We start from the raw sequence: 17499 nt of genomic DNA on the forward strand, positions 1-17499 counted from the left end.
TGCCAGAAAGGGGTTGTGGAAGGCGTTGTTGTGAGGCGGTTTGGTGCTCGGTGCTCTGTGTCTTGGCTATGGGTGCGCTGGTGCAGTGTGGGTCCGTGCTCTCCCGTGGGCGTGTCACCCTGGCATTGGTCTCCTTCGCTTGGGTCATCCACTGCAGGGGAGCGTGGTCCGTTAGGAGGGTGAAGTGGCGGCCGAGGAGGTAATACCTGAGCCCACTTGACGGCCAACACTTCCCTCTCCACCATGGTGTACCGTTGTTCTGCAGGGGTCAGCTCTCGGCTTATGAACGTCACCGGGTGTTTCTCACCATCTTGGCCCTGCGATAGGACGGCTCCCAACCTGGTGTCGGAGGCATCCATCTGCAGCAGGAAGGGGCGGTTGAAGTCATTGGAAAGTGACCTGGTACTGCCTTGGGGTAGAGAAGGCCATTTACAATTTTACCTGATCTGTCAAATGGACCTGCCAGTAGCCCTTGGTAAGGTCGAGAGTGGATATGAACTGGGCCCTTCCCAAACGGTCCAATAGCTCGTCGATGCGGGGCATGGGGTAACATATTATTTCATTTTTTTATAAAAATATTTCAGTTTAATTTAAATGTTTTCTTTTTGTTTTTATATCTCTAATATTCGGTGACATTATAAGTATGTAGAACAAATAATAATAATAATATAATTTTGCAGACCATTTCTATAATAGACCTGTCACCATCACAGATGGGTTTTTGTACATGGCAAGTGAAACCCCAGTTTAAAGCAAACCAAAGTTTGATTTTAAAATGATAGGAAACATGATGCATGTGAACACTGATCTAGAAAGATAGCTTGAATTGATTAAAGACTTAAAAGACATCGGCAGAGGATGATAAATAATGTCTTAAAATAAATCTACTGCTGTTTAGATGACCTCAGTGTATTTATGTAGCGAGATGAGTTATGTTCAGTCATGTATCCTCCACTAGATGAGAGAAGTGTGGGTACAGTGTGTTCCCATCTCCTCAGAGACAGGGCCACGAGAAGGATTGGAAAAGAAGAAAGCGATTGCTGATAACACGCTCTGTGAGAAACTGTCACAGCGTGTGCATGGCGCAAGACTGTGGTCATTATCTTTGGCCAGCTTTCACTTAGCTTTTCATAGGCTCTCTTAGATTGAATAGAGTGTCTCAGAGGTCTCTAAAGGTGTCTGTGCAGTCTGGCTCTGATAAGCAGTTTTATGTCAGAGCCTGTCTGTTCACATTCAATCCGTGCCAACTCATGAAGCCCTGCACAGTCGGATGGGGAAAGTTTAACCTGACAGATTCACTCAAGCACAGCACAGCTTTATTTACTTAAACAGATAAATAATTGCTCAAACGATTAATAAACTGAATGATCATTTCTATCTTTTTATTTCTATCATCATTCCTTATAATTGCTTTGATTTGGAGGACAGCTAATATAATCTGCAGACATGCTGTAATTAATACAGTGACACCATTTCATAAACTTACCTCCATCTTTATAAAATGTTAAATTATCATGGATGAATGCACGTTTTATGAGAACTAAATAGATCTGTAGGCTAGTTTATCTATGCTAATATTTTTTTTTTTTTCAACTAGTTAAATTAACTGAAAGGGCCTTTTACAGCATCCTCTGGACAATATACAACAATGGACATACATGCATTATAGATTTTTTTTTATGCCATCCAAATAATGAAATGTGTTTAGCATCCAGGGGTTAATATAAAGGTTTATAAAAAATAGTTGGGACAAGGTAAAGCAACACTCTACACAAATTACATTTTAAACACATAAAGTGTCAAAATATACATAAATAAATTATGATTTGGGTAGGATTTGGTTAAAGACCTGATTTTAAGTCAGTTTAAATGTGATAGCAAAACAGAAAAACAAAAAAGTGTCGAAACTAAATAATAATAACAATAAGCTATACATTCATACAAACTTTCGCTAAAATCTGGAAATAAGGTGTTTTTTGTTTTTGTTTTGTCAACTATGCACCGACAATTGGATGTAGCTGTAGTTCTACAATTCATCCAGCAGGGGTAGATGTTGCTCTATAACAGAATTGTCATCGACTATTGTTTCAGCCTACAGCTCCTGTACATTTTCTAAACATTTATGCATATATACATACATACATATATATATATATATATATATATATATATATATATATGCAATTTTTAACAATAAACATTCAATGTTATTTGTCAAGAAACTGATTATCACATTATTCATAAATAATGCAACACATGCCAGGGTCAAAATGACATTTTCTCATGTTTGTTATATATAGCTATTCCGCAGAAGCAGATTTCTTATATCACGGCTGATATTTTCCTCTCTCATGCATCTTCGCAGGTCGTTTCTATGGAAAAGCAGTTTTTGCATAATCTCATTGGCATTTGTTTGCACACTGTCGGGCGGGCTGGACTGGGGGGGCTCTGCGCATGCGCAGAAGGATCGGCCTCATAGCGCGCTCGTCTTGTTCAGTTCATCTTCACTCTCAGCAGATCTCCCTGAATGGTGAAGGGCCCCGCTGAAAAGACCAGAATGAATTCCCAGCATGCTTTAGGCTTGTTAGCGCTGGTCTGGTGCAGATTTAGCTGGTTATTTCCAGTCTTCGCGTGGGTTCAGCTGGTAAGATGGCTGTTTTGGATTAGTTTTTTGGTCACTTTTTAGCTGGCCAGGCCATCTTAAACCAGCTAGAATTAGTGAGTGAGTTTTTTTTCGTCTTCCCATAACTAATCATGCCTATGTTGCAGCAGTGGCAGACCTTCCTTCATCATTTCTCCCAAATTCAGTGATTTGTCAGTGACTATGATCACGGACAGTCTCAGCAGGACACTGTCAATCAAAGACATGGAGAACTGAGACGGCCCAACTCCATTTACAGAAGAGTCTCCATTCAAAGCCTGCTTGCCCTTCTTTCAAAACCCTTATTAGACTTGGTGAAGGGAGATTACAAGCAAATACAATTACTTTAATTGTAATACCAGATTTCATAATAGCCTCAGATATGTAATTATGCCCATCTTAAACTTTTCATTAAAAAACCATTTGGCGACGACAAAGGACATTATGCCGGAGCATGCTCCATTTGTGATGGCGCACAGCTTGTAGGTATTAGACATATTTCTCTGGGAAAGAAAATAATGAGCAACCCAAATAAAGCACAGAAGGACGAGAAACTGATCCCAGGTGAAAGAGCAGCGTTAATTAATGTGAGACTCGGTGCACATGCAGAACACCACAACAGGAGCAGGGCACAGAGCGCCTGCTATTTTCATGCATGATGGACATTTTATCGCTCACAAACAGCCTCGGAGTGAACGGATTTATGCCCCTGTGTGTCAAAATGTAATCCATGTTTGATTATTATGGACATTCCATTAAAAAGATTCAGAGAATCTAGATGCAGAAGACAATGGAGGCATGATTTGTATTCATGTATGTGGAGTCTTATCCTCATCAGTGTTGGTATGGGGTGCGTGATTAACTAGCAAAATCGGCCAAGAGGGTCAGAAAAGGTATCGCTATGGAAAATTGTTTTTGTGCACAGTAACTGCACAAACATGCAATATATAAACTCAAAGTTGTGAGATGTTGGCAATTGTGAGATAAAATGTTTACACACAATTATATTTTTTGGTTTTTATCTTTTTTTTTTGTATGGCGAAAAAAAAAAACCCGGAATTGTAGAAAATAGACTCAGAATTAAGAGAAAAAAGGTCAGAATTGTAAGATGTAATATATAAAATTGAACAAAATATAGCAACAACATAGTAACCTCATGTGGAAAAAAATTATATTATTTTCCAGAAGAAACATCTCAACATTCTTAAAACAAGATCAATGATTCTAAATGAGAAACATCAAAACTGCATTAGATAATGTGACATGTTTTCAAAGAATCTTGATATCTATTTTTTCTTATCCCACTGGCAAATAGATTTTCTTATTTCTAGCATAATCTTTTTTTGTTTTTGTGCTTTTTATTTATGCTTATTACAAGAAACAAAAATATGTGCCAATGGGATTAGAAAAATAAACTGAATTCAAATTATGTATTCATGATATGCACCAGCAATATAAAGATTCATAATTACAAAAGACATTTCTAAAACCTTTTTAAGGACGTTTGGCTATTTTCTTTGGCAAACAAACCAACAACACAGATTAAGAAAATGATTTTTTTTGCATTGTTTGAAGTGGATATTTCCATAGGTACACATTTCCATGAAATCGCTTCTATGGAAACCTCCTTTTTGCATAAACCCATCTGTATTTGTTTATAAGTTGGCCAACTTCTCCTTTGACCTTTCCACGATGGCTACATCGAGTCTTCAGAAGACGAAAGGGAGTGTCCGCAGACTGTCCATGTGTCTAAAACCAGAAAGCCCAAAGCAAAAGATAAGAAGCATTCTTGGGGCGACACAGTGACCCGGCCTGGAGAGGCTAGGCTCGATAGCAGCCCTTGTTGTTGTGATGTGTTAAACAGCCGCTTGTCAACAGAAGCCAAGTGCTGATGTTTGAGCCACTGTGTTATGACGGGTTTAGGCTGATAGTGGGATGTCTACAGCCAGGAGTGGTTAGCCAGCACAACTAAACGAGGCTGTTATGGGACAGTTTTACATGCATGAGAACAACCTCTGGTGCCAGGAAGCAATATTCCGTGTCTTCTTGTGAAATGCAGTTCTATGGAAATTCAAATATTTGAAATTACAAGCATGCTCCGGTCAATGCACTTTGCTGACTGGCCAGGAATTTGTGCTGTACAAAGGCTTCTGTTGGTCGTAGCCCTGCAACCACTACAGAACCTGCCCTTAAGCTATATTACATTAGTGAACAGGGAGAGATAAGATATGGGGATTGTTATGTGTTCATGTGCTGATAACAGATAAGTGAGGTTTTTCTTTTTTTTTTTTAAAGCAGGCTGCCAGACAGTATAGGCCAGAGCAGAGCTGGTCTAATGTATTTTTGACAGAAATGCAGAGCGTTTGAGCTCAAGCCAGGCATCTGCAAGCATTTAGCTGAGGGTGTGCATGCAGCGCCCTCCAGAAATCATACAGCTCCGAATACTGTACAGAGCCAGCTTAGAAAACACAGGGTCAAGTGCAGGGCAGTCGTCAGATGTTTGTCATTAGTCATATGTCAGAAGTGAAAACACACAGATTAAGATTATTTTGCTTTTTTCCTCGGACAACTAAAAGTACACATTTGCATCACAAGCAAAGGCCGTATTGCATTGCTCCTCCATAGAACCAAATAAATATCAGAAGAGTAAAACAATGTGGAGAAAATGCGCATGGTGCCTGGCCCTGCAATACCACGGTGCTAGGCTACTGAGTGCTTGAGAAGTCTTTTGGTAACACTTTAGAATAATGGTCCATTAGTTAATGTTAGTTAACTACTTTAGTTAACATGAACTAAACAAGAACAATCCATTTATTAATCTTAGTTGATGTTAATTTCAACATTTACTAATGCATTATTCAAATCAAAAGCTGTGCTTGTTAACATTAGTTGCACTGTGAATTAGCATGGAAGAACAATGAATAACTGTATTTTCATTAACTAACATTGACAAAGATGAATAAATACATTAATAAATGTATTGATCCTTGTTTGTTCATGTTAATTAATGAATTAAATAACATTAACTAATGGACCAGTATTCTAAAGTGTTACCGTATATTTCTTTCAGTAAGGGCGCATGCATTAAAGTTATCAAAAGTGTGAGTAAAGTCATTTCTAATGTTACAAAAATGTGTATTTCTTGTAAATGTTAAAAAAAGGTATCACTGATTTCACAAAAAATATATATTTTGTATGGAGCCTTGCCATCACAGGAATAAATAACATTTTAAAAATGTAGAAATGAAATGGAGAATTGCAATAATACTTCACAATATTACTGTTTTGACTATTTTTTGTTCAAATAAATGCAGCTGTGGTTAGGAGACAAAAAAAAATAAAAAAACCATTAAAAACCTCAATCAACTCTAGACTTCTGAATGATTATGTTTTAAACAGACGTTTGAGCGCACATTTCTTAGGTTTGGACCACTAATCCAAAAACATAAAAATAAGAAAGAATAAGTTAAACACGATCTTCTGTCATATTTTGTTCAATTAAAACGACATGAAAATTCTCTTCGCCGTTAAGAAAAAATGTTTCGTGTTACTTGGATACAAATTGGCATGGATATGGAAGATAAACAGAAATATGAAGTAATACAATAAACAAATAAGATATATACATAAATAACATTCACTTTTGTGACCCGTCCTTTAGATTAAATGTAATAATTCATTGATTTTGACATCTTAAACAACCGTCTTATGTGCCTTGCTCAAACAGAAAGAAAAAAATCATCATTTCACTGTTTGAGCTCAAATGATCTTCACTGCAGATCATAGAGGCTTCTATCACCTGAAGAAAGCTACCCATTAGTATTAATTATTCACAAATCAAACATCTAATGTAATATTTTGCTTGCACAAATGTTGATCAGTCAGAATACACAGCTATTTTACTATTTTTCATGGAAGCAGTCAGTGGAGCAAGATGTTTGGTCTGTGAGCGTTACAGCATCGGGGCTAACAGAGCCGGACTAAACAGTCAAACCTTAACCCCTCGGTGCAGACAAATGTTGAAAAACCCTGACATTATGATTGAATACATTGAAAAGCTTTTCTTCTACTTTCCTTCTCTTTTGAGCACAGCATCTGTCTCCACCGATCTAGTCTTGGATCTGCACAGATTGCAGGTCGGCTTCTCTACGCTGTAACCTCCATCTCTGCCAGATGAACCCAGCTGCATAAATTCTCATTGGCTTTTATGGTTTGTGTATACAATGATGCCTGTGCATGCGAGTGTGAGGAGTCAGGCAGCGAGCTTTCACTGAGGCATGAAGAAAGAGGGAAAAAATCATTTCAAAAATGAATGAAAGTGGAAAAATGATTTCGCTGCCGGGGCTCAGTTGGTCCGTCTGGAATTCTCTTTCTCTCTTCTTTCCTCCTTCTCCTGACTACTTTAGTACACGCTTTCTCATTTTATCCCTGTATGTCATCATCATTTTGTCAGTGGCTTGCTTGTTTTTAGAATGAACGATATTTTGTTTCCATTCCGTTCCCTCCTATGTCCCTGTTTGCAGTGGATGTGTTTCTTTCGAGTCACACAGCATTTCTGGAGTGCTGAGTCTATGGCAGTATATTTAGAGGTGTAGAAAGATGTTATTCTATCACTTCAGGCAGGAATTTACTCCATCGGTGCTTCACTGTGTTATATGGTCTGCAAAGGATTTGGTCAACATAGAGTAGTACAGTTAGAAAGTAAATCTTCTATTGTGTATTTAATGGTGTTACCATCTGATACCACCACTGCGTGTGGTGTAGATGAAATGTCAAGTTTAAGATAGTTTAGTATTTTTTTTTCTTCTGAGATTTCTGCAACTCATTAAGATGAGTTCTTGCAACATGAAATTTAACATCCACTTCTGCTGGTGTCAGAAAATGATCCTCTATTTTTGCTCAACTATTAACAATGGTTTTTGCATCAATAACCTCCTAATTTTATGCTTATTAATAGTGAGGTAGTTGTTAAGTTTAAGTATGGGTAGGATTAAGGAATTTTAAATAGGTCATACTGAATAAGGTATTAATAAATGCTTTAAAAGTATTCATAAACAGCTAATATGTGACCCTGGAGCACAAAAGCAGTCTGAAGTAGCACAGGTATATTTGTAGCAATAGCCAAAAATACACTGTTTTTAAATACAAATACTATACTATATATATATATATATATATATATATATATATATATATATATATATATTATTAGTTATATGCATTGCTAAGAATTCATTTGGAGAACTTCAAAGGAGATTTTCTCAATATTTAGTTTTTTTTTGCACCCTCAGATTCCAGATTTTCAAATAGTTGTATCTCAGACAAATATTGTCCTCCTATTCAAACAAACCATACATAAACGTAAAGATGATAGCTTTTAGATGATGTATAAGTCTCAATTTTGAAAAACTGACACGTGACCAGGGTCACATATAGTGATATGCATGCTATTAAGCAACTAGTTAACAGTGGGAATGGGTCCCTAAATGTTACCCTATATTTATACTGAGCGGGAATTCTGGTAAATGAGGCAGATAAGAGTTCAAGTATTACATAATAGTTATATAAAAATAAATGTAACATTTTAAAAATTGTACTTGACACATAGCACCACATTAGACACAGAGCAGCTCCTTTAACGGATTTATTGGGAAAACCAGAACAATTGCAAATCACTTATCTTCAAACATACAACTGATATATTTGTAAAATACAAATTTACATTTAATAGTATTAAATTATATAAGAGATATTTATTTACTGGGCTATAATTTGGCACATTTTAACTGGTAAAATGTGATTCCCCATGTACATACGATGTACTTATTATAGTAATTACAATAACTATGTAGTAACTTGGAACTAACCTTGAACCTACTCCTAAACCTAACCCTACCCCATATAGTTACCTATGTTACCGATGTTTTTTTGTTGTTGTTTTTTAATGCTCTTTGCAGCCTGATAGTATATTGGCTAACCACCCAAACACATCTATTAAACACCTTTGCAGGGCCTTGAAAAGAAAATCAAAAAGTGAACACTTTCTCTTTGGTTTCTCTATCCGGTCCAGGTTTGGAAAGTGCTAACTAGCTGATTAGAGGGAGACAGCAGAGGGCCAAGGAGACACAGATGCTCTGTGTCTATAGAGTAACCCTCTCAATTACAGCATGGCCAAATTGAAACAGATCCCGATTTAACTCTCTTTCCAATACACCTCACGGCAGCTTTCCCAGTCCGTCTATCTCTCTCTCTCTCTCCAGCGACGGACCTCTCTGAAGCAGCACGTCCAGATAGGCTGCCAGACGCAGCGGGGAGACCATCGATTCTCAATAACATCACTAATGACTGCACACTGCCTGACGCATGCTGCCATCACTCGAGGTGAGGGCCGGGACCGAGGGCAGGGCTGAGTGTGGCATGCCAGATGGAGCCAGTTATGGATGGTTATGAGGATGAATTGTTTGTCAGTTGGGGAGAAGAAAGATGAAGAGAGCGGGAGAAAGAAACGCCAAGTCAGAAAGACAGGCACAGACAGTCAATACTAGAAGGACAGTAATCACTGGTCGTCTTATTTTCGGGACAGACAACCTTTGGTCAGTTCTTTTTCGGTTTCTTTCACTTCTTCTTCTTCAGCTTCTTGGTCCATCGCTCATTAGCAGGCATCACTCCCATTAATGAGTCCCGACCGCGGGTCAATACAGCACTAGCCTCAGAGTCAATACCAGTTACCTGCAACACAAACACTCAAAAGCTGCACTTGCAGAAAATCAATATCGTGTTGCAGGCCTGTCCCATCACCATGCTCATCCTTCTCTCTACAGCACAGCTGATGAAATGCTCTCTCCTGTAAAAAAATATAGTATATTGAGCATGCTCAGTCGGTTTATGCAGTTTAAAATTCAGTTTGTATATTTATATGATCTGGACCGTTCTAGTTTTTTTGTTTGTAATATATCTTGCAAACAATCTTATCTTAAAAGCCATTTTTTGGCATACAAATTAACCCTATTTTCTAGGAGTTTTTGAAGCAAATGGTTAAACTGTAAAGTACATTTGCAGAGTGGAATTTTAAGTATAAATCATGCTAGTATTTGCTGTATGTAAAAATATATATATATATATATATATATATATATATATATGTGTGTGTGTGTATATATATATATATATATATATATACACACATGCACACACACATAATTATAAAAATGTATAATAAAAATAATTATTATAAAATTAGTTTATTATTATTCTTGCAATATAATTATTTATTAAAATATATAATATTTTAAAAACATGCAGACAGGGTGATTCTCGTTACTGTATAACAATATATAAAATGATAATTTATTAGTAGAGGGTAAAAGTCATGAAAATAAATACAAAAAAATACTTATAGCTTTAATGGGCTAGTTCTTAAGCCCCAGGCACTTCATTTGTGCTCGTCTATGAAACTATTCATCACACTTCATCAATACGTCAACATTCAGTGAGCCAGTCTCAATGTCTATAAATAAATAGCAGACAGGTATGCAGATATAAGGTCCAACCTTTATTCCATACATTTTTAAACCATGAATGTTCATTTTCATTTTTTTTCACGCCTAAAGCTCTACTTGTTTTGTATACAAGAGTCTAAGAAAAACAACTGCACAACACCACAAGGTCGACAGAAAGAGTCTATTGCCACCCCAATCATTCCAATATGTTTCTCAGATGTCCAGGTTTTGTGGCTGGAGAAGTGTTCACTGCTAAATCAGTTCCTTTATGACCCGGAAGTTTATAGCTGTTTGTTTCATTGGCTCTTCATTAGACAAATGAATAACAGTTATCCAGGATCCCACTTTAGAACTCCATTTGATAAACGTCCAATCAGAACGCTCTGAATCATCTTTGCATAGATTGCACCGCCATGACAGCACCCCCATTCGAGTCCTCTTCTCTGATTGGACAATTCCGTCGCCACGGTTTTCAACCTGGAAGTGGTTCCGTTTCATTTCATTGTTTTTTAGAAACATTTAAAAAGCCTAACAAATGTACGATGCCATTTCGTTCCAAGTAATATCAACAAGATATTTACAATATCTTTAAACTTTACATAAACCAAACAAGAACATCGTAATACATATTTGTCTGCATATCTCAAAAAGAAAATCAAGCAAACAAACAAAAACCCCTCCAAAATGAAACCTTGTACATGGCCACTGCTGAATATTTCCAGGTACCATAGAGCAAATCAGATGAGATCTTACCAAATATGTAGACATCCATATCCAGCAGCTCACTAGGATAAATACAGGGCAGGGAACGGATGAAACTTAATGCAAATACATAAAAAAGTCTATACATGAGGGATAGGAAATGTACAAACAAATTTCAGAATGTCTTTTCACATGAAAAACTGAAAAGGCATCGGATTCATATATTAATATCAAATTTCTGGTTGAGAGTTCACGTTTACGTCTTACGCTACCACAAGTTGGAGCTACCAACTCTTTTCCCCAACTCCAATCAATTAAAAAAAACGGTTGATGTGCTTGTTCCAATGTACAAACATTTGTACAAATTACACCTATCTATTTATCATTTACTCTGCTTTGTGTGAAAATAAGTGCATGTTGCCAGTGTCCAACTCAAATGAGGCATTTTCCTTTCTGTATGTTACCGTGCCTCCACTTCTTTGGGGTTGCGTGACGGTGAGTAATCGCGAGGGTCCTGGGTGGTGATTGGCGTTGTCCGTCTTGGCGACGCTGCTCTGGCAGCACCAGAGGGTACCAGAGGAGGAGGGGCACTTAGTGCTGCAGTTGGGGGTGTCCTGTTAAAAAGTCCGTTATGTCCTGTTGAAGGGCTAAGCCTTGGGTACGGCATCCCACCAAGGTGTGACATAAATGGTGGCATGTGGGGTAAGTGTCCTTCGATTGGTGATTGGTGAAGCTGGTGGAGCCTTGCACGATCCAGTTCCTCCCTTAAATGCAACCGTTCCCTTTCCTCAGCCTGTTGCCTAAGTCTCTCCTGTTCCCGCCGAACTTCCAGGAGGTGTTCGTGGTGAGAGTAGTCATGTGGCTCCCGTTCCCGATAGGGCCGTTCTGGATCGTAGACACCAGGGAAGCGGTGTCCGGGCTCAGATCGCAATTGGAAGTCCATGCGCCGTTGAAGGTCAAGGTTTCGGTAAGCCTCTCGTAGGGGATCCCAGCAAAACGCCGGATGGGGAAGGCGGTCTCGACCTGCTGCGAGAGGGCTGACTCCCATAAAAGGTGCCATGCGGGTGCGTTCAAGTGCATTCAGACTTCCCATTTGATGCATGGCACTCAGAGTGAGCGGCAACGAATGTGGCATGGGGACTCCGTGAAGTGAGGACGGTGTTGGAGGGTCACTACAGCGAGGAGATGGCGGAGGAGGCTGATGGGATAGCGCATGGTGGTGAGCAATTGGTGTGGTTTGGTGAGGCGGAGGAGCGACTTGAGGTTTGGTGGCAGCTTCGGATCCAATCACCACCACGTCTGGCTCTTCCTTGCGTTCCTCCTTGATCTTCATGTCATTCTTCACCTTCTGTAGCAGATCACCTGAGCTGGTCTCCTTCCTATCCCTTTCACTTTCTTTCATCGGTAGTGGTTGTGGGATACCCATCTTGATTCCTGCATCGTTAAGGACATTTTTCGAGTATGGAGAGGGTGATCGGTGAACGGATTTAAGAGAGTCATCGGAGGAACGTCTATCTGTGATTTCCTTTCCTGGAGAATGACTTTCCTTCACCTTTGTGTCTCCCAAAATGCCTGCCTCTCGCTGGCGGTCCAGCAACTCTTTCTCAGGCTCACGGTTGCGGTCGGCACTACTGCTGCGGTGTCTGCCAGAGTCGGTCGAGTTCTGGCTGTTGGAGCGGATCAGGCTGCTGATCTGGTAGCTAACGGGAGCGGAAGCTGGAGAAGAGCGGTTCGAATGACGATTACGATCTAAAGAATCTCTGTAAGAGGATAGAACCCATCATTAGTTGAATTAGGAGACAAACATTTGACAAAATATAAGGAAAAAATAAGATGCCTTGGTCCATGAAATCAACAACACCAACCTGTCTTTATCCTTCTCTTCCTTCCCAATAGAAGAGTCCCTTTTTTCTCTTTCCCGTTCCTTTTCTTTCTCCCGCTCCCGCTCTCTCTCTCTGTCATGGCTGTTTGCAGAGCTGCTTCTTTCTGCATCTGCGGATTTGGGCCACTGTGGAGGGGTCGGGAAAGAGGGTGGTGTTCGGTGCAGCCGATTCCAGGTGTCATGATGAGGACTACTGAGACCAGGCAGCCCTGGACCCTCTTTGGGTCCAAATATACTGTTGGCCCCTGAAATAACAAGAAAGCATCATCAGTTTAACAGACTGCTGTCCAGTTCTGTCATTGTTCTGCATACATAAGCTGAAAGGCTAATGGTGTATAGTAGATTCTTCTACAAATGGGGTACCAAGGGCTGCTTTTGAGGGCAGTGAACAAATAAATTACCCAGTGTGGTCAAGAGCTATGAAAAGCAAAGCGTTCCATAGAGATTCTATTTAAATACAATCAATTTCACTAAAAAAAGTCCCGTTCAGCCAGTGAAGGAAGAAGGGAGAGGAAATGAGATATGGCAAACCTTCCACCCTACTTTGCAAGCAACTAATGAATGCAAAAGCAATGCTAAACCAGTTGGGTTGCGACTTTTATTTGGTGTGTGAATTTGGCAAAAGGCCTGCCTGCCTCCCCCGCTTCCCTAAACTCTCATTTGGCATTTGCTGCAAAACTAAGTGCCTTTCTTTCATTCCCAACTCCTTTTTATTCCCTTTGCTCTCTCTGTGGTCTAGAGCTAAGCTGTGCTGCACTGAGTCGAGCTAGAGGCCGGGGGCCAGGGCTTACCGAGGGCTGGGTTGCCTAATCCACCGAAGGCACTGCTTGAAAGGTTGCTGAGGCCGCCAAAGGTACTGGAGCGACTGAATGGATCTGCAAAATGCCAAACAGGGATTAGCGACGCGGGGCCGGAGGTGCCCGACCATTCCAACTGGCTTTTCTCTTACAAGCAAGCTTTGTTTTTTGCGCCACTGTTACTGCTGCTATTCTGACTCCCTAAGGGTTGTTGATTTCTCCCAGTAAGACTGTTGGAGAGTGTTCATGGACTGGGGATTAAGCAGCAAGAGGTGCTGGCATGAAGAGCAATACCTGATTGGGGTGCGACAGGCAGGGATGTTTTGAAATGTCTAATGTGGAAAATTATTAAATGACAACAAGCAAAACAGCTCATGTGCCTGCTATCTCCTCTAGAGGTTTCTGTGATTATTCCATCTACTTAACCCTGAAAGCATTAAGCTATTTGTTCATACATACCTTGCAAAGGGTGAAGAAGCCCAAATCATTAATAGATTATAATTCAATTAAATACAAACCAACAACCTCCAGCCCACATAAGTAAAAAACACAATTCAGTGTTTTCTATGTGAAACATTAATTTAAACTACTAATTCCAAAATGGATTTATGACTAATGTGTACTTAAGTAAGCAAGCAGTCATTTAGCACATGCTTTTATCCAAAGCAACTTACAATATGCTAATTTACATAAACAATCCCCCTTGGAGTAACCTTCAGTGAAGTGCTTTGCTCAAGGGCACAACAGTGCTAAGTTCTTGACTGAGAAACCTTTTGATTACCAGTCTTGAGCTTTTACCATTAGGCAACACTGCACCCAATTCTGCATTTTACCCATTTTCTTTCCAATTCCTTTGGGCTCCAGCTGTTAATGAACTCAAATTGGACTGATTTAAAAGCTCATTGTGTGAAATCAGCATTCAGCTCCAAACTCAAATAACATACCTTATAGAAATCTAAAGCCAGTAAAAGGATACATAGTAAAATATTACGGTCACACTTTATTTTAGGGTCCAATTTTCACTATTAACTAACGATTAACTATGACTTTTGCCTCAATTAACTCCTTATTTGCTGCTTATTAATAGTTTATAAGGTAGTTGTTAAGTTTAGGGTATTGGGTAGGATTATGGATGTTATGCATTATATATACTTTATAAGCACTAATAAACAGCCAATATGTTAATAATAGACATGCTAATAAGCAACTAGTTATTAGTGTGAATTGGACCCTATACCGTTACCATTATTACTATTGCTGTGCATTATAGTTTTGGTCAGAAAGTTCTCTAAAAACAGTCTAAGATTCTTTTGGATAAAATAACAACACCATTGTCACTTTACACTGCAAAGCATATTCCTTACTTCGCCTTATTTTGCAATTTATTAATCTAAACAATACACACATCTTGAATATAAGTGTAAATGTTCACTGTTCACTGCAAATGTTCACTGTTAATACACCTGCCAGTTCAACAAAAATAGTTACATTCAATATAAAATATCAAGCCTTAGTTTTAAGTAATTTTGCAAACAAGTTTATCTTTTGCCGACATAGTTTTGAAAATTCAGACATGGCAAAATGACTACTATAGAATAATTTGCCAATATAATATGTATGACTATTTGTTCCAAATCATTTATTAATCATTTTATAGTGGAAAACATTTTGAAAGTTTAGCCGAGGTTAAATTGATAATATCTGACCCTTTGTGTTAGACATTTCTGAGCCGCCTGAATAATCTGATAACAATAGGCTTAGAAGTGTCTCTCCAAAGGGGAGCCTTATGGTACGTTTACACATCAACAATGTACTAAAAATGCAAAGGTTTGGGTTTTTGAAAAGTTTCTGACTAAAAAAGCTGTATTATTATGCATGACAGGCAAGTAGTTGCCGATGTCACTTTGTAAAGAAACACTGAGAATATACACATCCCTATAGACTGAACACGCATGTGCATGATATCACCTTTTGAGGGATAGAAGTACAGTATTTTATTATTATTTTAACTAATGGAAAGACATGCTTTTATAGCTGAATGATCACTACAGAGATGCAGCACTACATCATAATGAACAGATTGTATTTGCCTTGTTTATGTTCCCATCAAACAAAAGATGTCTTGATAATAATTTGAAGTACAAAAAGAAAGAGAGGAACTTAAAATGGCGATTTACTTACACTTACCTGCCAAATGGCTAGGAGGCAGGAAGCCAGCGTGGTGAGGAGACGGTCCATAGGGTGAAGCAGCTGGATGTCCCGATCCTATCAAATACAAACGGGAAAAATCATCAGTCAAACTGATTGCAGACAGAGCTAGCCAAACCATTCAAATATTCACCAAATCAGCACCAGATGTAGTCTCTATATACACAGAGACAAGATATGTCTTGGGTAATGATTAGTTTTCTCAGATTAAATACTTTCTCCTATTCCATCTTAATATGGAGAGACAACTATAAATCAGCCTGGCTCAACCAATGGCATGAGTTTGGGGCAGGACTCTCAGTAATAAGCTGTTAAAAGGACAATAAAAAGGACAGTGATGTCTTAGATTGAGTGTTTAGGTTGCATTTGAAAGGGTCAACTGTCTGTTCAGCCTGAACTATGTGTCATTTGTAACTGTGTATCATTAATGAAGCAACCAATTACAAGCTCATTCATGACACCACGCTGCATAATTACAATCTAAAGGGCAGACACGCTCATGTTGCCCTTCAACAAAGAGCTACCAGTCAATTATATCAGGTAAAAGCATTTATATTCATGCCTGTGGCCCCAGCGTTGAGCCAAGACAACATTCAAAATAACAACATGCAAATTAGTGAGCATGAGAGAGGGAAAGACATACAAATACATTTTACTATGCTGAAGCCATGCCAATAAAGAGACTGCTGTATAATTTACAAGATAAAACATAAATAATCTTGATTGGATTATAAATCTAGTTTATAAGTGAAATGAAAATCAATTATATTTAAGTAGAATTTCTTAAGGCAGTCAATTATTATTTCTAGGAATGGTTGTGCAACTTTACAAATACAACTGTTATCTTTTCAGCTTAAGAATTTAAAATCAATATAGCATGTTGTTTGTTATCCATCTTACAGGACATTCAATGAGAAAAACCACGTGGAGCAGGATTTGATGTTACTCATAAATCTTTCCTTTGGAATAACTGAACTGTGCACACAATAACCAGGGATATGCATTGTTATTAAATAGGGTCATGTTTGCTTTCATGTTTTCTTCACATACCTGTTGATGAAAAGAGGGGTCTGGCCAGATCATGAGGGTAGGGGAACCCAGGGAACACACCTGGAGCTGGAGGACGGCTGAACAGATCAAGTTTTCCATTCATATCCAGTTTATGTGGGTCCAAGTGCATCTGCTTTTGTGAGAAAAAGTCATTTCAATAATATAATATAATATAATATAATATAATATAATATATAATATAATATAATAATAAATATAATATAATATAATATAATATAATATAATATAATATAATATAATATAATATAATAATAAATATTATATTATATTATAGTATATTATATTATATTATATTATATTATATTATATTATATTATATTATATTTATTATTATATTATATTATATTATATTATATACAATTGGGTATATTTGTAGCAATAGCCAAAAATACATTGTATGGGTCAAAATGATTGATTGTTTTCAAAAATCATTAGGATATTAAAGTAAAAATCATGTTCCATGAAGATATTTAGTAAATGTCCTAACGTAAAAATATCAAAATCTTCAGAATCAGAACTGTGAAATATTATTTTTGATTAGTAATTTGCATTGCTAAGAACTTCATTTGGACAACTTTAAAATGAGATTTTATAAGTATTATATACTATTTGAGTAAACTGTCCTTAATGAGGGAAAATTACGGAGATGGTCTTTAATGCATGAATCATTACAAAGCATACTTGTGTATTCTTGTATTT

At 38.0% G+C, this 17499-nt stretch overlaps 1 protein-coding gene across 15 annotated transcripts in view; it reads right to left on the reverse strand.

Annotated features, from left to right (window-relative positions):
• Positions 1–10172: 10172 nt before the first annotated feature.
• The window catches only part of LOC127958845 (autism susceptibility gene 2 protein homolog), a 249998-nt gene continuing 242671 nt past the window's right edge, over positions 10173–17499 (reverse strand). For 7 of the 15 annotated variants that reach the window (XM_052557864.1, XM_052557871.1, XM_052557868.1 and 4 more), the window contains 5 exons: positions 16780–16912; positions 15703–15786; positions 13516–13599; positions 12708–12969; positions 10173–12602 (listed from right to left, as the gene is read on the reverse strand). In XM_052557864.1, the coding sequence (XP_052413824.1) occupies positions 11303–12602; positions 12708–12969; positions 13516–13599; positions 15703–15786; positions 16780–16912 (1863 nt within the window). In that variant the 3' untranslated portion in view covers positions 10173–11302. The remainder of the gene's footprint in view (positions 12603–12707; positions 12970–13515; positions 13600–15702; positions 15787–16779; positions 16913–17499) is intronic. The other 8 variants (XM_052557874.1, XM_052557869.1, XM_052557872.1 and 5 more) reach the window with 4 other exon arrangements.

This window comes from Carassius gibelio, chromosome B5 (genome assembly GCF_023724105.1).
Source record: "Carassius gibelio isolate Cgi1373 ecotype wild population from Czech Republic chromosome B5, carGib1.2-hapl.c, whole genome shotgun sequence".
Lineage (NCBI taxonomy): Eukaryota > Metazoa > Chordata > Actinopteri > Cypriniformes > Cyprinidae > Carassius > Carassius gibelio.